The 26,702-nt window shown below is 45.0% G+C and overlaps 1 protein-coding gene across 14 annotated transcripts in view; it reads left to right on the top strand.

Annotated features, from left to right (window-relative positions):
- Positions 1 to 26,702, top strand: part of dlg1b (discs large MAGUK scaffold protein 1b) — a 99,158-nt gene that overhangs the window by 15,851 nt on the left and 56,605 nt on the right. For 10 of the 14 annotated variants that reach the window (XM_076876660.1, XM_076876657.1, XM_076876656.1 and 7 more), the window contains exon 3: positions 5,945 to 6,108. In XM_076876660.1, the coding sequence (XP_076732775.1) occupies positions 5,945 to 6,108 (164 nt within the window). Of the gene's footprint in view, positions 1 to 5,944; positions 6,109 to 10,460; positions 10,533 to 26,702 lie in introns of all 14 variants that reach the window. The other 4 variants (XM_004573488.5, XM_004573489.5, XM_004573492.6 and 1 more) reach the window with 1 other exon arrangement.

Raw genomic sequence — 26,702 nt, 5'->3', positions numbered from 1 at the left:
GCGCTCTTATTCTGAAACTACAGGAAGGTGTTTCTCCAGGTGAAATGTGAGTGTGGAGGTGCGTTTCTGTGTGCGATGGGAGAATCGAGTAGACGCACAGATTCATATCACGATGTACAAGCATGCTCGCAGTGTCATGTTCAGGCTTGTGAAACAGGTTGTTGTGGGTCGTTTTAAGAGTCGTGGTGTCGTTCCTGCAATCAGGAAACTTTTATGTGGCGTGTTTACTGTGCGTGGAACAGCTGAGAGACGCTCGCACACTGAACTACACGTTTGACGTGAGTCGTGTTTCACACACGTCCTCACACGTGCACGGCTTTGACGTTCAGCTGAGCAGCAAACCTGTTTGTTAGGCAGATGTGTGACACATTAAAGGAAAAACACCTGCCCACTCCACTGACACTGAGTGTTCATATCACAGACAGGCTCAAACCCCAAAATGTTTGTATGTTTATCAGTAAACACGAGCGGCTGCGGGAGAACAAAGGGGTTTCTCATGACGTTAAAGGTGAAACACATACGAGTGAGTTTTCAGGAGCACCTGAGACAAACAGTTTGACTCCAGCGATCAGTCGTCGTCAGTATTTCATCAGGTTGATCTAATGTTTATTTTCTCGTGTTTCTCTTTCTGCTGTGACAAAGCTGACCCTGCATCGACTCTAAATCTCTCTGTGACTGCATGTTGGTCTGCGGCTGTTTCCGGGCTCAGTGAGATTCATAAACCTGGAGATGGTTTAAAGCGCAGCTTTGGCGAGAAGGTTGCGAGGAAGGCGAGCGATGCCGTCACCAACAGCGGCGGCTGAGAGACTCGTGTAAACGTTTCCTTTGTTCTTCGTCGTTTTCAAAAAGACTTTCCAGCGTTCTGCTTTTGTTTGTAGTCGTCGGTGGGATTTAGATTAATCCGCGTCTGATCTGCACTGCTGACCTCTGCGAGCTCTGGGTGTGGCCAGTTCATGCCGCTGCAGTGTGGTCGTGCTGATGGCGACTGCAGTCTAAACAGGCGTGGTCTTTTCTTAGAGCGGACAACAGACGCTGCTGTGTCCGACTCGCTCTAACTGGCTAATGTGATCACAGTCACTGGGCCAGTTATCTGTCAGCTGGTTTTAATTAAATCCCAGTCCTGCAGGTCAGAAACGAGAGCTGAAGACGTCTGAGGAAACGTCCCACTGTGGAAATCTCAGACCTGTGGATTATGCACCGTGTACACGATTTATTAAACCTGATTAATAGATCAGTTTTTGCATTTAGGCCGATGATGTGCTGCTCTGCTTCCCAGTCACCCAGAGTTCCTCTGCCGTCCTGCAGCCGTCGAGCATTTTGGTCTCGGTCAATAATTAAATGTGGAGAGAAAGTCTCGGGTAAAAACAAAACTAAGCATCATCTTTGTGGTTAAGCTGCTCAGGTTTGAAAAGTTTCATGTTTGACTGAAATCAGGGAGTCTCTGCTGTTTTTTACTCTTTTATTTAAAGTAATGATTTGGTGTTTGAATTCTGAACCTTTCTTTGATTCCTGCTTTTAAAAAATCCCAGATTGCTGCCGTGTTTCCAGGTTCAGGGTCTCTGCGGTTCCTTCGTCTTGCAGACTGTTTGACAGCCTCTGCGGTCACAGCAGAGGCTGTCAAACAGAAAGCTCTAAGTTGGGAAGCAGCTCGCTGGTTTCACTGTAAAACGATCTCCGAGTCTCCCACAATTCCACAGAGGTCTCTCTGTTATTGGGCATCAATTCAGCGCCGTGTTTAAGGTCGTCCCCCGAGGACAGACGGACTGACAGCAGGGAAACCAGCGCTCTCACGGTCAGGTGACCCCGGATCCTTTCATTTACTCGGGCTCAGTTTGCACTGCTTAAGTTTAAAGAATAAAAAAGCTGCATTAAACCCTTCAGTGAAAGAAGCAGCTTAAGCTGGTTTAAAGTGCAGGTCAGTGTGTGCTCTCGATTAGACCTGTTAGTCTCCTCAGTTTAACAGTTTGGTTCATTTACAGAAGTCTGGAAACTAAATACTCAGTGAACATCCGTGTATTCAGTGACGTGACCTCGATTACTTCTGGCTGTTAAATTGTCGCACGCTCTCCACCACTTTGTTGGACTATATAAACCAGCTCTTCTCCTGCTGTGTGCGTTTGCTTCCACTAACCTCTGCCCACCAAAGCCATGTTCACCAGAGAAGTCTTTGAAAGAGTCCCGAAGGTAAATATTTGGTGTTTGGAGCATAACTGTCAGGAAAAAGTGTTTTAAAACCATTTTTGAGACATAATCAGAAACTTTTAAAAGAATTTTCCCTGAAAATCTGATCAGTGACTGCACATGCTGTTTACATCCCGGCACCAATGAAATTAAAGTTGCTGAGTGTGTGCTGCATGTCACAGCCTCTAGGGGGCGCTGGCTGGGAAAACAAAAGCAGACTTGACATTGAGCATCATTTCTGGTTTTTATTTCTCGTCATTCGTCTCCACATTTCATCGTTTAATCCTCTAGCCTGCTCATGGTGACCTCCACCTCCCTGTAATCCAACTTTGTCTTTCTATCTGTGTCTGTATTTGTTTAAATCTACGCTTTGTGCAGCATCTGGTCTCTGCAGGAGGAACTGCAACATGCTGCACACAGTGATGCAGGCCGGCGTTAAAATGTTATGATATCCTTCACTTTGTCGTCTTTAAAGGAACGGTCAGTAAATGTTATTTAGGTTAATAGAAAAAGTGAGTATGCTCATAAAAACAGATACAACAGCATGTAGTTAAATCTGCCATTAAACTAATGCATCCACTAACAACTTATAATGAATCTGTTAAAAACACCGTCATGTTCCTCAGTCAGACTGGAATACCTCAGCCTGGAGGAACACAGTGCTACGGCCTCTCCCAGAGGAAAGAAAGCTGGATTTTTATCAGCCGGCAGTCTGCTGACATCGACTGGTGGAGGTTTTATCCTCTAACTTTAACTTCTCTCATTTCCAGCTCATGATTTTGATTCTTGAACTTGAGCTTTGCATGATTTTTTCCGCTAAGAATAATCCTTCTTTGTCTCAGTTCATTCCTCCTCCGACTGAAACAAGCTCCCTCTGCTCCACTCTGTGAGGAGGTGCACATCTGCTGCACTCTTCAGGATTATTTCACTCATCAATAACTTCTGTGTATTGGTCTGTTATCTTGTAACGATGTAACCTACCCCGGTGTTGATGCCGGTGCGTGGTGGTCGCGTCCTGGTGGTTTAGAAACAAACCAAACGCTGCAGCTTCGTCCCTCTGGCGCCCTCTCTGTTTGTCGTGGTTTCCTCACATCCTTTCTGATAGTTCCCAAGAATTACTGAGCAGGCCCGTCACAGGCGCTGCGTTGAGACGACGTGTAGTTATTCTTCCAGGGAGGTGTCGGCCTGCGGCTAATGACGTGTCCGCAGCGTGGATTTATCACAGAGTGTCAATCGCACAGCTTATGACTGTGGGGCTCAGTATCAGCAGATATCCAAAGCTAAAGTGTCTGTACGCTAGCTGAGCTTAAAGTCTGGATGGATCTCCACCGTCAAGTCTTTCACTAAGTGCCAAAGGTGTCACTGGTAAAACAGTCAGTGGGCTTCACCCTGTGGGGTCATGAGTGTGGGAGCCTGATGGGATCCAGCTGCTGCTGAGACTCTTCAGTTCGGGGCCAGGATGCTGCAGACGAACAGAGTTCACACAGTTGTGGAAACAAAGAGGCGACTTTGTATTTTTAGTTCTTGCATCAGCTTCTGCGCTGATATCTGAGGCTATTTTCAGTCATCAAAGGCTTTTACAGAAGCTGCAGTCAGAGAAAATCACAGCGCTCTCCTGCACTGATGTTGGCTCCATGTTGTTCTCAGTCATGTGACCGACCGGCCCACGAAGCACACCTGATGATAAATGTGATAATTCAGCCCGGTTCAGGGTGAGTCTGCAGGTTAGAGACGTTGCAGCTCCACGTGGCACTGCTGGTAGCCATGGTAGAGGCTTTTATTGTGAAAGAGCAGAGCATAGGAAGCCCCTGAGTGCTCAGAAAGAACGTAGTTTAGTTTGGACTGTTACAAAGCAGATAACACCGTCATTAAAGGCTGCAGAGGCAAAGAGCCCAGAGGCTGAGAAAACAGTGGGCAGGTTGAAGAAATAAGTTTTGATGTTTGTCTGTGAAAAGCAGTCGTGTTTCTTTGTGCTGGGAAAGCAGAGAAAGGTCTGTGGGGGTGGGTCAGGATGCAGGTGGGTTGCAGTGGGTAAGATGGCGAGCAGAGCTGGAAGTTTGAAGGTGATCCGCTGCCTGTCGACAGGCGACGGTCTGCAGAGGTGGAGCCGGAGCAGCTTTTATTTGATTGGTTCGGATTGTAAATGTGGACCCAATGAAAGTTTCCAGTGGGTGTAAAAGTAGGAGACTTTATGGCGGAGCGGCTTTTTGTTTTATTTATAGCACTCGATGTGCCAAAGCTCCAAAATAGAGGCTGTAAAGCCTCCAGGAGCCCGGAGGATGTTTGGGATTCCTCATTAGTCATGATTCTGCTTCCTCGGATCGATCCAGGCGCTGCACTCGTTTTACATTTTTACTGAGCTCGGTACTTTCTGAGGTCGTTAGAAATCTGTGTGGAAAGGGTTAACAGGCAGTGAGACGCCGCTGCGGGCTGACGGCGGGGAGTGCCAGAGATTTAAAGGCCAGTGGTCATCCCGAGGAGCTGTTGAAGTGGTGATCTGACGGTTTAGGGGGAAACATCTGTGCCGGCTGGGCGGTCAGCTGCCACGGCGAGCCAAAGAAAGCCCGCTTATTTTAGATCCGCTCGCTGTGAGCGCGTTTCGGGATGTAAAAAAAGCTCGCTGGATGCGGCTGCCAGGGCGAAGCTTTTTATAATAACAGCCTACTGTAAACATCTGAACGTGGAGTCATGATATCAATCACGCCGTCAGTCGCTGTTAGTCCCTCGCTGCAGCAGTTTGACCTGCTGAGCTCAAACCGAGGAGGTCAAAGCTTCATTATTTGAGCGACGTGCTTCAGCTTGTGGCCTCATCAGGAACGTCTGCATATAATAAAACAACCAATCATAAGCATCCATACAGTGTGGCAGAAGCATGTACGGCTGAGTATGATAGCTCAGGTTAAAGTCAGCCATCGTCCCTGGAGACGATTCATAGTTCTTTAAAAACAGGACAGACCTGCTCGAACACTCACAGAGATGCAGGTGCTTTATTTTGAAAAGCTCTGCTTTAAAACTCCTGATCTGTCTGATTCTTTTACTCCTGCTTTAACAGTGAAATGAGTCACTGTGCAGGAAGATTTCCATCTGAGATTCAGTGTTTTTTGTTTGCTTTATTCTTCATTTCTCTGAATGTGACAGGTGTGTATCAGGTGACTCACCTGTGGAAACCTGATCCTGACCTATAAATGAAAGCGTGAGCAGCATTTCTTTAATCTGTTTTAAAAGTTTTTAATGGCAGAGGAAAACCTCCAAACGTGTCACGTGCTGTACTTTTACTGAACGTTAATGTCGGCCTGATGAAGCCGTTTCCTGTGTGTCGCCTCCGCCTCGAACAAAACCCGCGGTCGTGACCCCGACGAGTGTCAGGTCGGTGTTTGTCCTCCACTCTGGCCTCCCTCGCCTGCTCCGTGAGCTCTGAGCTCAGCGAATTAGATTTTTAAGTGAAGAAATACTCAAATCTAAAATGTTTTGAGACGGGAAACTTTCACTTCTTATTAAAGCTTTTATTGTGAAAAATTAGTAATGGAAACTGATCAGATTTCAGCTTAATTCTGATTAAATAAAATATATTTCTACTCTAATTACACCTGCGACCTGCGCCAGGGAGAGCAAAGGACGTGCAAGCTGTTAGACAGGAAATGACAAAATAGACGGAGCCTTCAAAATAAGAGCGAGGGAGGAGTCTACCAGTCAAAGACAAATAAAATAAATGAAGCTGAAAACGACTCCATTACCAATTGCGTGTCTCTCTGTGTCCTCGCAGATATCCAGGAGTTTTACGAAGTGACCTTATTGGACAGTCAGAGATGGGTGGAGTCTTCCAAGGGGGCGGACCCCATGGCGCCCGTCAACCTATGGGACTTCTCCAGCCTTCAAAGTACAACGGTGACCTCGGACACGCTGCCCAGCCTTAGCACCAGCATCGAGGTAAGAACTCCAGCTGCTGACAGCTGCCGCTCCGCCTGTCAGGACAGGAAGTGCCACCAACACTCGGGTTCTTTTTCCTGCTTCCTGCTGCTCTGTAGCAGAGACGCCGACCGTTGATTAAAAATAGAAAACGGTAAAAATAGATCAAACCTTTCAGACCTCGCAGGATGAAAAATGAAGCTGCATTTGATTTGCAAAGCAGCTCGATGGACAAACTGACGCCATCTGTTCCCCGCTCGCACTAAACGAGGAAAAGCAGGATTCCCGCCAGCGCCGGCTCCTCGACGGGTACAAACGGGTCGAACTCCTGGTCACAGCGTGTTTGGTTTGATTAGTTTGGGCTGATGAGCAACTCGTTTCACTGCAGCAATAATATTTCTGCTTGGAGCCTCATTAAGTGTCGGTTTTCTTCCTTCAAAAGAAAATTCACAAAAACTGTGATGAGACTGTTTTATCCAGAACGTTAAAATTACAGGAGCTGAAATACATTTTTGTGCTTCTGATTTCCAAAACCCTGAAACACATAAATGCATCTTTAGCTCACGCTACGCTGAGCGGTTGTGGTCGGTCGTCTCCTAAAGGCCAAGAAAACCCCTCAGTCAGTGTGTGGATGCCATCTGTTATCACTCCTCCTGCTCTTATTTTGAAATAAGAGCTGGATCTTCCTGTCTTGTTTACCAGTTACAGCAGCCATGTCTTGGTATTTCCTGGCAGTGACAGAAACAGTCATCACTCATACATGAGAGATTTAAAAATAGAGACTGACACGGTGGTGTTTTGGCGTTCGTAACTGGAGAAGCCAAAATGAAACCTTTTCTTTCCTGTTTACTTTTCTGGGCTTTTTTAAAATATAGACGTAACCACAGTGATGTCACCCTTTGGTTTTGTCCTCAGTCTTAGCAGTTTGGCTGCCACCATGTTGGTTTGTTTGGAGCCAGTAGTGAACATCTAGGTAGTTAAATGCTCAGTTATCTGGTAATGCTAGCAAGCATGCATTCAGAGACATGGAGTGGTGCTAATTAATGCTAACATCCAATTTAAATTGTTACATTTCATTAAATCTGGAAGTCAGACTTCTTGGATGGTCTGTTAGTGCCGTAACCTCACTGTTGGTCAGATGATGTCATTAAAACAGTCCAGAATACCAGCTCAAGCCTGGGAGCCAGCTAGCAGCTACAACCACCTGTGTCGCCATTCACCTGTCAAAGAGGCCACGCCCCTGAAACTACAAACTGTAAACCCTTAAACGGCTCTGGAGACCAAAGCGGTTTCCGTATCCGGCTGTGAACTTTTTATTTAAAAAGTCTGTGGGAACTCACTCGCTGCCGGAGCCTCTGGTGGACATTGGAGGAACTGCAGGTTTTCTTTTGATCATGAATTAAATGTTAACTTAATTTTTCATGTTTCAAATGAACTTTTAGTAATTATGTTCTGCAGAATTCGTTCGGCAGCACTTTCCTAGTTTGTGCTGTTTTTAACATTTGGCATTTCTTCTTAGCTGCTCTCACATGTTAACTAAAAACATGTAATCACTGCGCCATCTGGTGGTACAAATTGGTATTGAACAAAATGAAAGTCGCGATTCAGCCTGAGCTTCTGTTTCACGCTGTGCACAGGTGTGTTGGACATAAATCTGGAGCGGCGTTTCTTCACCTTGAGTTTAAATGATGTTAAAACAGAAACTCTACCAAAGTGCTTTTAAATGTTTGACTGGGTCTGATTTTCAGCCATGAGAGCAACTGTTCAGTTTCTCTCTGCTGTACGTGACCGTGCGCCTCCGCAGCAGCTTTGAGCTAAAAGACGACGTTTGTGTTGGAGGACACGATGGCGTCAGATGTCCTTCACTAGTCCACAGGACAGTGATGATGATGATGAAGATTTAGATCAGCAGCCTGAGGAAGAACAAACTTCATGAGTTGTGCAGTTAAAGCGAGGAAAGTGAAAATGAGACGAGTGATGTTTCCTTCTGCAACGACAGTCAAGCGTGTGAGCGCTCGTGGAGGTTCACTCCCCTGCCGAGGTGGAGATCATCCAAAGTTATTAAAGGCGGAGCTGCTGGTTTCATCGTGTGTGTGTGTGTGTGAGTGTGTGAGTGAGGGGAAAGCAAAGATCAACTGTTTCCCTCCACCTGATTTTTATCTAAACTGTCATCAGTTACACTTCATCACCATCTGGCAGTTTGGTTACGTCAGTAATTTATTGATTGTTTGGTTATAAAACGACCAGAAAACATTAAAACTGATCCCTCGTTAGTCCCTGAATCAAAGCGAACGCATTAATGTTCGAAAATCCAAACGACGTTCAGTTTCAGGGAAAAAACAAACGATTGTTGTTGTCTGATGTTTTTAAACACGCATCTCAACAAGAAAACAAACAGAAATAATGTTGAACATCAAACTGTTATTGATTGGAAATCCACAGATTTAAGTTACACTTTCTATAATATAAGAAGAACAAATCTCCTCCAGTTTCCAGTTTTGTGCTGATCTGATGTAAACCTTTGTGAGGACGTTTAAACTTCTCACTTGAAAAACAGTCCGAGGTCACCGACGCTGAGATTTCACTCTCGTGTTGATCTCACAGTTGATCAAAGACATCATTGATCAGTTTATTATTGGAGTTATTTTACCTGCAGAATGAATCTGTGTGTGTGCAGACCTGCTGCTCAACCCTCAAACTACAACTTGGTTTATTCCAGATGTTGTGAAGTTCCAGAGTCAATGCAGCACATCAACAGTCTGTAACAAACATCAGAAATACAACAGAGCAGCTCGATAAAATGTAACGTCACAGAACAGAAGATAAAATCGCACAAAACCAAATCAAATGGGACAAAAAGTCAAATAAAATAAAGACTCGCTGAAAGTAGAACTCATGGAAAATGTTCAGTTTAGTAGAAAAAGTGACTCTGCAGGTAAAACGGGGGGAAAAAGACAGAGTGAAAGTGGTGACTGATGTTTTAGTTTTCTGACGTCTTATAATTTGAAACAATCGATTGATTATTGGTAAAAGTGAGAGATTAATGCCAGCGATCTCCATCAGTCTGCACGCTTCACATGCTTTTAAAGTTATTTTCAGTAAAGTTTCTGTTTTCTCTTCCTGAAAAACGAGAGCAGAGGCGGCAGGTTGTTTGTTTGGTGCTTTAAATCCTGAGACCTCGGTGTTTGTGCGTCTGCGGCACAAACACGTCTCCAAGATGTGATTCGCGACGTTGTGGTGAACGCCAACATGTGAAACGTGAAAGCCGGCCATTCTGTTAGTGAAACAAAAACGGAGCAGTCTGCCTCCTCTGCTTCTTTCATTCGCTCTAATCCCGTGTTTTCATAATAGCAGATGGGATCAGCCAGAAATTGGAGTATAATCCAGAAAATGTTATTTTGTGTCTTTGTATGAGATTGTTTTTTTGGGAGGGGGTTAAAGCTAAAGTCTGCAGAGGTTGCCGTGGCAAACAGCTGGAGTCTGGATGTAATGCATCATTATTCCCGTGCTGTGCACTCGGGCAGGTGGACGGAGACGTTCATCCGCTCGCGGCTGGCCTGAGGTTAGCGTTCAGGGTTGCGGGGCAGCTGATGCACGCTCAGGATTTACTCTGACACTCGCTATGTGAGTGAGCGGCACATCCAGGTTAAGTGGAGGTTACGGTTCTCATCCGATGGAGCTGGCCAACCGTTCCTCTCTTCAGGCAAAGCTAAGCCTGCACTTCCTGAGTGAGGCATCGGGCTTCTCGCTTTGAGGAAGACAAAGGAAAATGTCTGAATTTAAAAATGACACGAGAAGCTTCTCCAGAACGTCTTTCACCTGCTTGTCTGTTTGCTCCCGCCTGATCCAGTCCGTTTGTTGTGTGAGGAGCTTTTCCAGAGCCGGACTGAGCTCGTTCATCCTGGTTTTTCAGTCCTGTGCTTTCAGCTGTCCAGGACCCGGGTTTGGGTCACATGGGTGTAAAGGTGAGCTGGTTGTTTGACCAGGCGATCAGTACTCCATCTGTATCCTCTGGAGCCAATAAACTGGCTCCTTATTTTCAGAACAGGTCGAACGTGACAGCCATAATGACCCCGGGAGTTTTCTGCCAGCCACCATAACACGCTGCTGCAGGTGGGGACTCGTGTCAGTGAGAGCACAGCTGGTTGGGTTTCAGTCCTTTGCAGATGCATGAACGGAGGCAAACATGCGTCAGTGTGAGGTGGACATATTTCAGCAGTCAGAGATGGAGGGCGGGACGTACGCATCATGTTTAGATCGGAGCACAAACCTGACGTTGGCTGAGATGTTTCAACCTGCTGTGTTGTTTGATTGAATGCTTTTCTTCTTCTTTCCTCTTTTTCCCGACTGTAAATGCTCATGCTCCCCCGTAGGACTCCCCCCTCCTAAACGAAATCCTCCACACGTTGGCGCAGGCCAAGCGCCCGCCTGGCCGTGACGGACAAGTAAGTACTGCCTGCTGTTGGTGGGAGGGGCTGTCGGTGTCGTCCACCTTCGCCGCATGTCCCATCCAGTCCTCGTGTGCTTTTTTTGGGCCATCGGAGGGGTGGGGGTCAGGGGTCAGATTCGCCCAGACGGCCTCAACGTGTCGCTTTGAGTCGTTCTGATCTGAGTTTGGATGAAAGTGGAACCAGAGCTGAAGTCTGAGGGTTGTTTTTAACACTGATCAATAAAACAAACTCGCAGCTCTCACCGAGGAGCCGTGGCTTCATGGTCGGCGTGTGAGCTGAACTCTGACCTGACGCTGCGCTCCTCCAGTTTTCATCCTCCATCTTCACGTCTGGTCTCAGTGTTTAAATATTTCTGTCAGCAGGAACGCGGCGGCACGTCGAGGCTGTCTGTGCTGTGTTCAGGGGTCGTGGGTTCATCGTGCTTCATTCGTTTTGGTTCATGTTGTCGGGTCTGAACGGTACACCTCCGGTCCTCAGAGCTGCACACACACACACACACACTAACACACAGCTGTCACTGATGTGGTAAAAACTTTATTAACTGATTTACACGAACGACTTTTCGTCGAGTGAGTCTTCAGTCGTTTAGAGTTTACGCATCGAATCAGGTGTGACGAGCTTTTCTTTTCACGCTGTGACCATAAATGGAAAACGAGACACCATGTTTCACATGAAAACATCACAGCTAGCTAATAGATGCATGTGAGCTGTTATTCTGCAGTTATGAGCTTTGAGAACAGTTGGTGCTCAAAGGCTTCACTTTACTGGAACAACAAACCTAAAATGTAACCAGTGTTTCCAAAACAAGCTGTAAATCAAAGTTAAAGTGATATTAAAATCATTTAAAGTGTTAAACGTGGATTAAAACTGGCCGAGGGTCTCAAACTGAAGCCAGATGAAATAGATTCATTTACCCACAGCACAATAGAAACACAGTAGATTTAATAGAGCTGTTCACAGCAGCAGTAAATGTGTTTAAGAACATTTTACTGATGCTTTTAATCTCTTTAAATGATGCAGATTAAAAATTCACTTTAAGCTCAGGATACGGCAGCAGAAGTTTGTTCGTTAGCGCCGTGCAGATGTTAGTTCCTGATTTCAGCTCTGCAGCACGGTTTCATTTACATTCAAGTCCAAATGAGTCTGAAATTGAAGTGAAACTCTTCGATCAGTTCATGTTTATTGTTTTTGATTGAATTTCACTTCCTTATTTTATCCAAACTGAGCAAATAGACGTTCAAACTTCACTCAATTCATGTCAGCATGTCTCAGATATCAGCTGATAAAAAGTAGTGTTTGAAATGGGTCAACTTTACATTTTGAGCTGTTAGTGAGAGAGTCCGTTAAAAAACACCGGGTATGACCCTGCAGCCAGGCTGAGAGCCTGCCTGCTCCTGACCCCTGAGTCTGCATGTGTGGAGCTTTTATTGTGAAGGAGCCTTGCGAGGCCTCCCCGGGACAGACTGGAGCTGTACTGGCGTTCAGCACCTTCGTGGTGGTGGTTCGTGTGGATTTCAGTTCAGGTTTCCGTGAGGCTTCGGTCCTGCGCCGCCTCTTCAGGCTCCTGTGTGTCTCGTGCTGCTTTCAAATACCATCCTCATGTGTTTCTCAGTGTTGTACGTTTCTGAGCGTCGCAGCTCGTCCGGGGGACTTTCTGACCTCACATTGCTGTGACCCACTTATGCAAAATCTACCTGCGAAGCTTCGTCCATAAGCAAACATTATTCACCACAAGGCAGCAGCGGCTCAGAGCCTCGGCCTGGAAAGAGTTAATAATTCACACAACATGAAGCTGTGGTCTGAGGCTGCTGCTGCTCAGTGAGTCAAACCATCTATCAAGGCTCAGCTCCCTTTTTATCCCACATTGTTTCACTGTCGTCAGGCTGCAGGTGGAGAACACCTGCTGACAGGTGAGGCTCCTCAGCTGCAGTGGAAACAGACTGTATAAAACAGATGGACGTAGCGTCGTCACCTGTTTGTTAGTGAAGTCACTGAAGGGTACTGTATGCTCATTGGTGAATGACTTTCAGTCACAAGTTGTTAGCCAATGAGCATCTCCCTCTTTGTCTTTTTTTACAAACTCTAATGGGAACAACACAATCAACACTGTTGCGTTTAATGACACCTGAAAGCAGCGACTGAGACCATGAACTCATCAGGATCAGATGATCAGGCTGGAGGGTCAGAGGAGGCGCCACCTGCTGGACATTCAGAAGAATGCACTGGCTTCATTTTGCACAGCTGGAAACTGCATCCATCTTTTATTTACAGTCTGTAGTCGGAACCCACAGAGCCACAGCATCATCGCAGGAAGAGGCGGAGACTTGGACACGGACGAACTGTGAACGCGTCCTGTAAGATGCTCATCGACCAATTAAAAAACCTGTGTACCTGGTGAGCAGGTGGTGAACACGTAGTGTTTCAGAGGCGCTCACATCATCTCGACTTTACCTGAAATGTTTCCACAGTGCTGAAGCTGCTTGGGCAGCCGTGCAGAGAGCAGAACAACCAGCAAAGCTTTTCACTCTGACTTTAACTGATAACGCTCGTGATGTGTGACGACCACGGCGCTGTGAGCGGTTTGAGATGTCCACACCTGAGGCAGGTGCTGCTTCTCTGCAGCTTCTCTGCAGGGTTAAACTGTTCTTTTCATGTTACTGTGAAACAAAAGTCCAGTGCTAAACACAGTTGTGGGTCACAGCAGCTCGATAAAGGTTTTTTAAACTTTTCTGCAGTGAATTATCAGAAACGGGTCAAACATGCAGGCATGCTTCTCCCTGCTGCTGCGCGCAGACGTTAAACTGCTGCAGCTCATTTAAACTCCGATCGATCGCTCTGATGCTCTCAGCTGCTTGGAGAACAAGTACAAAAGCACTAATAACTATTTCTCTTCAGGGCAAACGAGCTCATCACTTTAATGTAAAGCCCGGCAAACTGTTCTGTGGAAAACGCCACTCGCATCACTTCCTGTTCTGTGTTAATGTCGAGGTGTGAAACACGCCATATGATGATGATGACACGCATGAGACGCGACGCAGCTACATGACGGATTCATGGAGCTGTGAAAGATTCCCACCTGCCAAACGCCCACGCTGCCCCATCTCCTCCTCCCCCTGCTCCTGCTGAGAGGGACACTGCTCCTCCTCCTCCACCTCCACGAGCATTTGGCGTTGAGTCATACATGTCATCAGCAGCAGTTAGCGTGTTTTCAAACCTCAAGAGGAAAAGCCGAGGCACAGTCTGACTCAGACAAGATGAGTTTGTGGTCTATTATTGAGTAGGACGTCACAGCGCTTCAGGGACACTTTAAAACACACTGATGGTTACAGCGCAGCCACCAGTCCGTAATCCAGTTAGCCGATTGATAGAAAAATTACTCATGAATCCTTTTTATGTAAAAATGTCAGACATACTGCTGTTTCAGCTGTTTGTTTAATGTAGAAAATATCAGGGAATAGTCACATATCATATCAGTCACTATTTCACATGATTATTTGAAGAAATAACTGTTTTATTCTATCAAGTTGAAATTTATCTATAATCAAGTCTTTTTAGAGTCATGTTGCACTTGTAATAAAACAGTATTATTCACTGATAAGTACAAACTAATTTCAGCCCAGATCGTCATCTGCAGATATCATTCATGCCTGAGTGCTCAGAACCTGCCATTTAGAACCTGCAGGGGAGAAAAATAATAATTGTAATGATTTCAATCACATGACATTTACGTCATATTTGCATCAAAACTGTTTTGGTTTTGGTTAAAAGTACAATACCTGATGGCAAATGTAATTACTGAAAGGTAAAAATACTTGACTCAGTTCTTTATTACAGAATAAATTCATATTTTAATTAGTGTAAATTTATAATATGATAAATAATTAACTACATAATTTAAGCTGCTCCAAAATGTATTATTTAATGTCTTTGTTTATTTTTTTAAGTGTTAATAAATACGCTGGTCTGCAATTACGCAATCATTACAGTACAGGTATTTAGTGTTGCATTCAGATACACTCTGAAACTATTTTTCCAGTCAAAACGCGTTTGATTGATCGGTTTAAAGTGAAAACTTGACTGGATAAAATTATATTAATAATTTCTATCTCCTGTAACCTCGCTAACAAACAATACAATACACTGGTTTTAATAGTCCCGTGTTAATCTTTTAACCTCATAACTTGGAGGGAGTGGGTTTTTCCCAAAGCGCCTGAACGCAGCTTGTGTGTGTGGAGGAGCCGGGTTCGCTGAGCGCTGCTCCTGCTGAGCTCCGGATACGGTATGAAGGAGGACCGGGGGAGGGATGAGGTGGCTCTCCGGTGAGCGCACTCTCTCTCTTGGGCAGATTTATGACCGCAGTCGGTCGGTTTGTGAGTGAATGTGAAGCATTTATGAAGAGTGGCGCCTCGCTGGAGTTCGCTCAGCAGGAAGGACGGACGGAGATGAGATGCTGATGTTCCCGGGCTTCACTCCCGGCTCGGAACGATGGACTGCATTTGTATTGTCACCACAAAGGTAACGCTTGAAGAAAGCTCATAAAATACCGACACACGCACACACTGGAGGGCGAGTTTAGTTAAGAGTGAGTCTGTGTTAAATTCGGCTTTCATTACATCATTCAAACGGCTTTTTAATTAGGTGAAAATTCACTTTTTTCAAGGGTCCGCGCCTCATTCCCGCCGTTGGTCCCCATTAAAACAGCACCGCTGATGAAGTGGTTAGTATCGATTTGTGACGATACATTTATAAAAGTGAGATTTCGACCAAAAATAGTGCTACCTCCTAATAGGTGGTATGTTGTCATTAATTGTGAGTCGATGGTCAATTCGGCTAGTATATTATAATAAAGACGACTTTTTATTCAGTAAAAAACTTACTTTTCTGAAGGGTTCGCGCCTCATTCCAGCCTGTTATACCCATTAAAGCAGCATCGCTAATGAACGGAGGTTGGTAACCGGTTTGGATGATATGAAGCGATGATTGTAGGGAAAGTAAAACCATTCATTTTACTGTATCATTGCCGAATTGAAGAAAAGTCGATGGACATATACAGCCCCAAGCCTTTTATTCTTACTCATCGGTTTCTTTTCTAAAAAATAAGGATTAGAAATAAATTTGACTTTTCCTAATGCGAGTTTGGCGTGACATTTTCTTTGCTCTTTATCTTATTGTATGGTCTTTACCTTACAATATAACACACCTTAAGGCAACAGTTGTTGTGATTTGAGGCTATATGGATTAAATTTAATTGAAATTTTCACGTCTTTGGTTTATTAAGCCTCTTCTCTTTTTAAAGTCATACTTATTTTTGGGATTCAGTTCAATCCATTTATTGATTACTGATCAGGATAGTTACCAGCTGACTGTTTTCACTTTATGCTGGCAGTGTGTGGGGTCTGACTTTGAACTGAACACAGGCTTCTTGGTGTTTTTAGAGCTGTGAATGAAATTTGAAAGCATCCGGAACATATTGACATTTTGATTGTTCATTTTTATCACATTATTAACATGTAATAATGTGACAGAGCTAATAATGCTGCGTGTGATCTGCTCTCTGCTTCCTGTGGCGTCACTGTAGTTGCTGAACGAGACAGAGCTGATTTTTGCGCTTTCACGTTTTTTTTTCCACACCAGTTGGAAGTCTGGAGCCGTCACCTTACTGAAGCTATTTTGAGCTCTTTGTGTTCCTGGACAGTCTGTAAGTTGTAGTTTCGTAGGTCAGGGAAAGATTGATAACTGAACATTGTCTGTTGAGATCCATGGAGCGTTTTAAATTCATTATGAGTGTTTTTAGGTGACACATGTCTACCTGTGTCCTTGAGCATCATGGTCAACCTGAAGAATCCCAGGTTTACTCCGTGATGCACTTTCTCTTTGTGTCATAGTGTTTGGTTGTTTTATCGGGTTTATAAAAGCTACTAGGGCAAAAACATTTATTCAGTTATTTATTGGTACTTTCAAACTGTAAAAAAAAACCCCTTTATGATGTTGTTTTAAACAACAAGCATGAGTTTAAAAACCAAACGTGAACCATGACGTTCAATAACAGAACATATCGCTGCATGTATCTGGTTATGATGACGACTTCTCAACCTGTCGTGTGATTTAAGGTTTGGGTGGCCTGCAGCAGTGGTGCTGGTGTTTCCTGAAGTTCAGATTTGGCTTTTTGAGGCACTGTCAGACTTCAGCCAGTCGCCATCTTTGTGCGCTGAAGTTTCTGCTCCTATCCTGGAAGTTCAGAAATAAGTTTCAGGTTCAGCGCGTATCCATGACTTGAGCTTCTCGAGGTGAAACGGTCTAATGGGGGTTTTAAAACATCTGCTGTAAAGGTGACAGAGGACAGGAAGATGTTGTAGAAATGAGAGAGACGCCTCTAAAACCAACGATAGAGCAGAAATGAAAGCAATAAAACAGAAGCTGAGGTTAGAACAGGAGGTCGGGTCAGTGTCCATGTTCTGTCTGTGGGAAGCGTTAAAGGAGCAACTTTGTCCTGAAAGATGAGTTTCAGTCTCTTAAATGTGTTTGCTGGGCTGAATCGTTAGTGGCTGTATGTAAACGAGGTTAACGTCCCGATGCGGCGTCTCCAGCTGGTCTGGGATCAGTGTCCCTGCAGGCCGTCATCTCTTCTCTGAAATCCCATTTCTGTGATCCGTGTCTCTCCTCTGATCTGAACCCCCGCTGCCTCGTCCTTAAAAACTCCCTCCGTGTGACATTAAACTTAAAGGACATTTTTCTCCCTGCACCCGCTGAGCACTGATGACGAGTCCTCAGTGGATTTGAACCAGCAACCTCCGTGTTCCTGTTGGTTTCAGGCGTCTCCTCCCCGCACAGGAAAGGTGTCAGAGCCTCAGGTGTGTGTTTGTAGGGCAGCGCCTCGGCGTTGGCGCTATTTTCAGCTCCTTATTAACGACGAGCTGCAGCTCGGTGATTCAGCAGGACAAAGCACAGTCGGCTCGGTCTAAATACAGGAACACCAACAGATCAGCACTCGAGGAACACCTGAGGACACGGCTACAGGACGCACGCTGCCCGGGTGACTAAATATGTTACTTAAGAACCAAAACCAGCGTTTACAGTTTGAAATATGGTGAAAATTATCCACAGAGACCAAAACTGATGTGGGTTCAGCCTGTAAACATTTCAATGTAGGAACTGAGTCACTGCTGGAGCCTCCGATTGGAGGTCGGTGCTCGGATCAGAACCTGGCCGGGAGTTCAGGTCCTGGTGGCTCATCACTGATAGAAAGTTTGCTGGTTTCAGGCAGTTGTGTTTTTAGATGTTTCACGAGGACCTGTTGTTGTTCCTGGCCCCTCTTAGAGCTGCTTTGCATGATCCACAATTCAAAACAATCCTTCTTTGTCTTCCTCCAGGCCTCGATGCAGCCCCTCAGTTCATCCAGCCTGATTAGCTTTGATTAGGTTTGAACACCTAGTGGGAGTGGTGGCTGTATCCCCTCTCTGTGACATCATTCAGGTCCAAGAGTAGAAAAAACCCTGATAAACTGAGCTTTAGAGCAGTCTGACGCCTGATCATTGGAACACAACGTGAATGACAGGAAATGAGGAAAATAAAACATCTTTTTTGTTTATAAAGAGATGCAAAAAATGACATAAATTGATTGATGTGTATAAAATCTCTCTGCTGTGTTTCTCGCCACGCTGAAACCAGCAGTGCAGGCGCTCTCACGCAGATTCAGACACTTCCTGTCAGAAGTCTATTTATGTCGACGTCCTCACCCCCCGGAGCGAAAATTCAAGCACGAGATGATGTTTAATTTAATTATGACTCTGTGACAGGACGCGGCGTTTCAGCGTCTCCGTTACGGTGCAGTCATGTCCTGTTACTGTCCATTTCCTTGTTGATGTGAGTCTGTGCATCCTCACAGCTCTAACACAGCACTGAACCTGTAACGAGTGTGTGGGTGGGAAAGAAGTTATCCAATCACAAATCAGCTCGTTACTGTGGGTTTAAACACGGAGTCGTCCTCACAAACGCAGAAACATTCAGAGCCGCAGTCTGCTGCAGCCGGAGGTCGGAGGTCAAATCGGCCGTCTCCACTCCTTCCAGAAAACAACCGCAGTAGCAAGGGCTGATGGGAAGGCTGATCGGCCACTACCTGCAGAGAAGCGTAACGAGCTCGTGCTGTCGGACTGTTGATGCTTCGATCAGCAGCTCGCCGCTGCGCCTGGAAACAGCCGCCTGAATTATTGATGATGGTTACGGGCAGAGCGAGGAGAGTGAACCTGCGAGCACGAAGAGTTAGAAACATGGAATCATTCCTAGATTGACTTTTGTCTGTTGGTCGTTACCTTTGTTTTTACCTGTGTTCAACTTAAAATACTTTAATTTACTTTCATTTAAAGCTTTTTATGACCTTGATGGCATTTTGTTATTTAGGTTTTCACGAGTTTACTCGACAGTTTTCTCTGATTTGATATATACTTAATGCTTAATGTCGTCAATAACATTCATACTTTTAAAGTTTGCATTTTTAATTTATTACTTTTTTGCTAAATAATTTTAATACTAAAGTGATTTTATATTTATTTTAATAACTTTATATATATCTGGTATTTTTTTATATGTAAGTTCTTTTAAAGTATAATTTCATTTTAATACTGTCTTAAGTACTTTCAGAGCCCGTATTGCAGTACTTCATGGCCCAGAGATGAACACCTGCATTGAAGCTATTAGTGATGATTATGTGCATAAACTACATCCTGAGCTGCTCGGAAACACTAAACCTTCTGACCCCAAACCTTTATCGGTAAAGCCGGTCACATGACTCTCTGCGGTCACATCTGTCGCACGGTCGTGAGATGCGGTTTATTTTCTCTTTGCTGTAGTTTGACAGGACGGCAGCAAATATCCACACAGATGTGCTGATGTTCAAGCGATGCCCGGAGGAGGAAACAAACCCTCGATGAAAGCCCTGCGACAGACTGGCGACCTGTCCAGGGTGTACCCCGCCTCTCGCCCTATGACAGCTGGGATAGGCTCCAGCACCGCCCGCGACCCTGGACAGGATAAGCGGAAGCGAATGGATAAAGTTGAGGAGTTGTAAAGTGTTTTGTCTGGTGTCAATTATATCGTCAGTTATATCGTTATCGCAAATTTTCAAATGTATATCGTGATAAATATTTTTGGTCCTATCGCCCTGCTCTACTGGTTTCACCTGTTCTGCTCTAAGCTGGTGGTGTTAACCCAGCAGATAAACCGCGCGACACGTCGTGTCGAGTCCAGCTGTGGCGGCCGAAGCTCGGCACAGGAAGCTCAACAGCTATCTCTCCCCTCGCTGTAACGGCGCTCCTGCTGTGAGTGACGTCGAGGCGCCGTGAGGAATTTTTAATGGCTGTGTTTGCACTGCAAGAGGCTGATGGGCCCTGAAGGAGGACACAAGCCGAGAGGAGCAGCCATGCAGTTTAATAAGACACACACACACACACACACACACACACACACACACACTCAGCAAGCTGCCAGCAGTCTGCAGGGAGGTGAGGAGAACAGAAGGAGAGGTTGGAGAGGAGGAGGAACAGAGAGGATGCTGGGAAGCGTGGGCAGGGCGCTGAGATGAAAACAGAGGCAGAAGACTGGCTCTCACTTCTGTTTGCTTTCTGTGCGCTCTGACCCTTGACCTCTGCTGATGATGCCATAATCGCGTGGCACCACTGGGAGTTAAATTGGCAGGTTTCTTAAGAAGCTTCTCTGTGAGTGAGTGGAAGGTTCACACTGACGCTGTTTAATAAACGAATCTTCAGGTCAACATTTTAATTTGTCTGTTGTTTCAGTCTGTGGCTGGATACCTGCAGAGCACCTGGCCTCATTCAGGACTGTGTCCAACCCTAAAAACAGCTGTGCGACACATTTATCGCAAAACTTCAAGTATAAGGTGTCATCTTTTTAAGAAAATGTGTAGCTTTCATTCTGTTACTGTTACACACTGGAGCTGATGCCTCACGCCTCCATACTGCTGCAGGGGGTTGAATAGTTTTGAAAGGCGTCTGGTAACACAGGTGTGTGTTGGCTGTTTGAGTCGGTTTCTTCTGTTGCTGTTTAACTGATCAACTTTCTGTGTGCTGACTCTAAAAACGTTTTGTGTAAAATCAGACTGTATATAACATTTGTTATGTTTAGTTGTTTATGAATCCTTACTAAGATGATATGACAGTGCCTGAAAATGAGTAGCTGCCAATAAAGCAAATCGTCTTATGCTCTGCTCGACTCGGATCAGCCGATTGCTGTTTGTGACGTTGCTGACAGGGACGTTGCCCCCTGGTGGACAAACTCACAGCATTGGGCTGGGAAAGGTGCAAGCTATCCACCTGTCAGTGCTGCAGGGCAGGTGGACCAAAAGTCACGAGCTTGACTGGGATCACAGCAACGAGGTGTTTGTTTTGGTTTAACCACACCACCCCTGACACCATCCGCTGGGCTGGGGCACCCAGATTCACCTCATCCTGCCAGATGTTGTTCAGGTTGTTTCAGACGTGACCTCCGCTGGTTGTGTTACTCCGGGCATCAGTGCTGACTCTACCCTCTGTCACCAAAGACAGAAGCTGGGCATTTGTGGATTTTCAGTTTAAATTCTCACTTGGTTAATGTTGTGCTATCCACCCACCACTCAGTCGTTTACACATAGCAATGAGTGATATCGCCTGCTTTGAATAGTGGACATAAGGTGATATCAGCTATCTGCTAAAAAGCCATTCATTCACATAACGAGACAAAAAGGCTGCAACAGCATCAGATTTTATTTTAAAAATCTATTTTTGTCAGTTTTTCTGTTCCTGTGTGAAACTTTGCTGTTTTCTCTCTGATGAACAGACGGAAGTCAAACAGATGATAAACACCCGTCATTAACTGTGACGTTTGTGGGTCGCTGTCATCCACGTCTTTTATCACTTTGATGGAAATAATCTCTATTCTTCTAATTTATTCTCACGAGTCTGCGGCACTTTCTCTGGATCTCTGTTTCTCTGCTTCAGTCGAGTTTCTGCTTCTCGTCTCCGTCGTGTTGAAGTCTTCATTAGGCTGTGGTTAAACATGCTGTTATTGTGCTTAAGAGCTTGATGCTTTGCTCTGCAGGCGTTTTTACAGCAGAGGAAGATTTCCTCCTCCTCCTCCTCTCTGATCCTCTGCTCCCCCCGGGCTTCCCCCCTCTTTCCCCCTCTCCCTCCATTTGTATGCATGCTGATGGAGAATCTCTGTGGTTTCCCTGCATATTAAACCGAGCTGTCATATCTCTGCTGCGCTGAATAATAGATTTTCCCTCTTTGTTTTAGAGAGAGGGAAAGATGAAGGAATAGAGAAGGATGAAAACACAGAGAGCAGAAGGAAAAGAAATGTGCAATATGTTAACATGATTCATTTCCATTATTAAACAGATCCTTTTATAGTAGCAAAATCACAGGACAAATGTTGAATTTGGAGAGTAAATGTTTGATTAAAGCCACAGAGCTGCAGCTGTTCCCTTCATAACCACAAGAAAGGAGGAGGAAAATTAATCAAGTAATCGTTTGACTTATTTATGGCTCCAAAATGGAAAATTAATCACTTGGTCCAGTCTTTCCAGTGTGAGGTCTTTGATTTGTGCTTGATTTCTGTTATTTGGGCAAAGAAGGACATTTTAAGGGTGAGCTAACTTTTAGACCAAAAGAACTAACAGATTAATCAAAAACTCTTCGGCCAAACTTAATTTTTACCAGCTGTGGTTGGTAGACACTGCAAAATCTCTTAATGCTCTCTGCAAATGTATTTTTTTCAAATGAAGGAGAATCAATCATAAGAACTAAATATACTACACTGTAAGTAAAGTAAAAAAGCTCTACTTCAGTCTGCTTTTAATATATTTGGAGCTAATGCACTCAGACACGTTATAATAAATAAGCTTCGTATGAATAGATTTTTGTTAATGTTGGATCTGTAGAAGAATATATTTTGTTCCTGTGCCCCATACACCGCACGGCTGCATGAAAACGGGCTCCGCCGTCACTCAAACAATAAAAACACTAGAACTAAAGTAGAAGCACAACTATGTGACGTCTTCAGGTTTCTTGTTTGATTCATTTTATGTGAAAAAAATGTTCCGTAACAGAAACGTGTTTAGGAAGCTAGGTTTATGTTGTTCGTTTTTTAAATTAAACTGAAGTCAGTTTTATGTATGCAGCACCAAATCACACCAGCAGTCGCCTGAGGTTGCTTTATATACTGTGAGGACCTGACAATGCTGTTAAAAACATGACATGCACGCTGTTTTGAGAGACAGCTGTGGGGTTTTTGTTAAATGTCGGTGCCCCATACACCGCACAGTCGCACACTCTGGTTGTATTAACATTTGTTGTCAGTTCTTGGGTTTCCTTTCATTAAAGTGTATTTTTAGGTTGCAGCAGACTGATAAATGCAGGCACTGATGAGCAGAACTCAGTTAATGTTGGTAGATAAATTAAATTGGAAGTGCATGACAAATTAGTGAAAACATTTGCTTCAAATGGCAGGAAGCAGAGATTCCTTCCTGTGCGGAGCAGGGAGGAGATTTTCGGTGATAAGAGTCCCGCGGGGATCAGAGATCGTGATGTTGGACGGCAGGAGGACCCGAGCTGCAGACTCCGAGGGGAATCGCCTCTCAGTGCAGTCTGGTAGTTTGTCTTTGTTTTCACGCCGCCTCTGACTCTCTCAGTGTTTGTCGCGGCCGCTGTTGAAACAGGAAGTGGCGGCCTTATTGACTCACTCCAGGGCTTTCCCATAGAGAGCAGATCACAGAGCTCCGGCTTCCTTTGCCTGCACTGCGCTGAAAGATTTTCCAGCTGCCACTTTCTCCGAGCCTCGGCCTCGCTGCGTGTCTGCAGCCCGAGCTGATCTCAGGTCAGACTTCTCCCTACCTGAGTCTCTCCTGCAGCTGTGTGACACCTGGAGGACTTCCTGTGGTCCGTTCAGTCTGCTAATTATGGTCGTTGAGTTAAACTTCAGTTATTATTCGACGAGAATGGATTGGCGTCTGCTTTATATTCTTTTGGGTTTGACCTGCTGGTCAGACAGAAAGTGAAACAATGAGGTCACTGCGTGGAAACGGTGGACGACTGGAGACGATAATCACGGACTCCTGGGCTGCTAAAGCTTTCAAAGCTGTTGGGCAATTATTACAATTATGGTTTTGTCAGTTTCTTTAAATAACGGTGAGAAATCAGGTGATTGAACAAAGTAGAACTGCAGCTAATCTGCCCGCTGTGTTCCCGGCCTCCTTAATTTCACTGTGACGTCTTCAGTTGTTGACCTGCACAGTTACAGGAGAAGAATTAAAAGCATAAACATTTAAAACTTTAAAGTTTCTTTACAGGCTTTAAAGAGTCTTTATAGTCATGCTTTTAGGTAAAAACTAAACGTTGCAGATCCAGAATAATCTTTATTATAATTATGTGATAATCTGGAGCAGCTGCTGGTTTTGTCTTCACACGGTCCTCTGACGTCTGTTATTTATGCAACATCTTGACTGTAAACCGATTGAAAGTATTTGGTTTCATAAAAAGATGACGTGGGTGTCTTTAATGGAATTGTCGATGATCTCACTGGGAAGCTAAACATTGGCTTCTTTTTTCAGGAATAAATCCGCTTTAGAAAACTCTTCTGTCTGCGATTGTTTATGCTGATTTACTTTTGTCTCCTCAGGTTTGCTCAGATGATTCAGACTTGTTTGACTACAAAGTCTTTGACTCACCACAGCAGACTTCTAGAGTTTAGCGGGTTGGTCATCACGGATCGCTCGCAGGAAACGTCTCTGATTTGTTCTTATCTGTAAATGATTCCAGTTTATCTTCTTCTTCTTCAGTTTATCTTCTTCCTCCTGTGTGCTCGGGTTTTGACAGACATGGGAAAATCCGTCTCACTGACGTCCTTGGACCAGGAAGTGTTTCCAGATGTTAGATGTGAACTTCATTATAAGTGTCGCTGTTTGCTTTTTAACATGTTACGGGCATAACTGTTAAACGTGCGTGGAGCTGATTGATAATCTTTACTGATCAGCTGGATTACAGTGAATAATGCATATGTTTAGATTTGACGTCACAAACACGAGTGAGCGTGTTTGATGTGTTTATTGTTGCTTCGCTGCTTGTTGACCACAAATGGACCCAATCGATCGTTTGATAATTAAGGACGTGTTTTTAAAGCAGTACTTCTTGCGGCTTTACTGCAATCTAAACTAAAAATAGTTTGGGTTGGCGGCGTTTCATGATCAATATTTATTGGTGCACTAATGCAGAGGCGTTTTGTGTGCACGTGTGACCCGACGGCCAGTAACTTCAGGTTGGTTTGCACATCTGTTCTCTGGAGAGAGCTGAGGAGTCTTCATTTTAAAACCTGCCTCTCTCTGCTGCAGCGTGGGAGCACAGAGGATTGTGGGTAGGGAGTGGCGCTGAGCCGCTGCAGATACGACAGGGACGCTAAGATGCGACCTCGAATGGCTCCGACGTCCCCCCCTCCTCCTCCCTCGCCTCAGGGCGACTCCTCGCCATCTGGGTCGGCACAGGCACAAGAAGTCACTGCCAAACTGTCATTTGGGACAAAAACACTCACAGGCAGACGTCTTAGAAACACTGAACGAGGGGGCGTGGCCTCTGAGGTACAGGTGAGACAGAAAACCTGGATGGTGATCATAGTTTATGAGCGGATGAAACACGGCACTTTGTTGGAGTTTGTCTTGGAGGAATAAGGAGAACACAGGAAGCTTCACAGGAAGTTATCAAACGTGTGGACTTTTATTTATGAAGGAGCACGTCGGCCCCAACGCCATCAGCTGTCATTGGATGATTATTGGTCAGCTGATACGTGGGGAGTACGTGTTTTTCATCTATAATTAGTTTGTGTGCTTTCAGTGCATATTAAATTATTAACAGTGTGTTATCTCTGATACTTCTGGGAAATGAAGGCTGGATCACGCTGTGCGAAAGCTTTCCATTCAGTTTGGTGCATCAGTGTCTGTTCAGCTGCAGCGCAGGAAAGGAAACTTTGGTGTGGCTGAGGCTGTGCTGCCCCCTGCTGCTGGTCTGTGGCGGTGCTCGTTTCCTGCACATTGATTGGTCTGTTCCAGCCGGTGTTTAAAGTTGGCAGAGATTTGTAAGATTTCAGTCCTGGTTGCTTAGCACCAGCCGCTGCCAGCAGCTCTTATTAATATATTTGGGGGGTTTAATGTTTGTGGTTGAGGACTACGAACAAAAACAGTGAGCACACAGCGCAGCAACGATCTTCTCCTGTTTATTCTCGGGGTCGTCTGCTGGCAGAAGATCAGCTGATCGGTGAGGTTTGTCATTTGTTCTGATCTGAGATCTGCTGGAGTCGTGTTTTAGGAGTGTTCAGGTGTTCAGCTCTCTGTTTCTCAGTGTGTTTGACAAAAACGAAGCCCTCGGCTGCTGTCAGCTGGTCTCCTCTGGACCGTGAGGTCAGCTGGTTTCGTCTTTCTTTGGTGGATTTTGGATGTTTGGGATCTTCAGCAGGTTGTTTGGTTAGCTCGGAGCGTCCTCACTCTGACAGAGGAGCACATCTCTCTGTTTGGATGGTTTCATTCAGCTCTAATTGAGGTCCAGCAGGGGGCGCCACCTCTACAGCTGTTCACCTGACTGTGCAGGTCAGATACAGGCAGCAGTTTGTTCTGACTGGAACTGATAAAAAGTTTAATTTACAGATTTTGTTTTTCATGTGGCATGACAAACTATGTGTGCCTTATGTAAACCCAAAGTCTTAGTCAAACCAGCTGTGTGTGAACAGCTGCAAACACCTGGATCAGACTTTTCTGTAGTTTTGTTTCAGAGTTTAGCTTCTCTAATCAACATCACCAGTTTTAATGAACTGATGAATGTGCAGACATGTGAAGACCATCTCTGAGTTTAGGGCTTTTGATTGGTCAAAATGAGGATTTATACACATGTGACTTTGAGTGAAATGTTTCCTTATTGAAGTTCCAACAAATCAGCTTTCAAAGAGCTTTGAAAGGTGAAACATCTGCTGCGGCCAGCGATGAGAAGAAAGCCGTGAACCCCACAGCTCGCTGTTGTTTCTGTTTCCGTATTTTTATCGTGTCGAGTGTACGGCGTCTGCCGTAATGAGAGCTGAAGGCGTGAAGCAGCAGCTGAGATCACAGGTGTGCGGAGGTGAGCTGCTGGATCGGGCTGT

The sequence above is a fragment of the Maylandia zebra genome, linkage group LG18 (assembly GCF_041146795.1).
Source record: "Maylandia zebra isolate NMK-2024a linkage group LG18, Mzebra_GT3a, whole genome shotgun sequence".
Taxonomy (NCBI): domain Eukaryota; kingdom Metazoa; phylum Chordata; class Actinopteri; order Cichliformes; family Cichlidae; genus Maylandia; species Maylandia zebra.
This window is presented reverse-complemented; position numbering and strand designations above follow the sequence as displayed.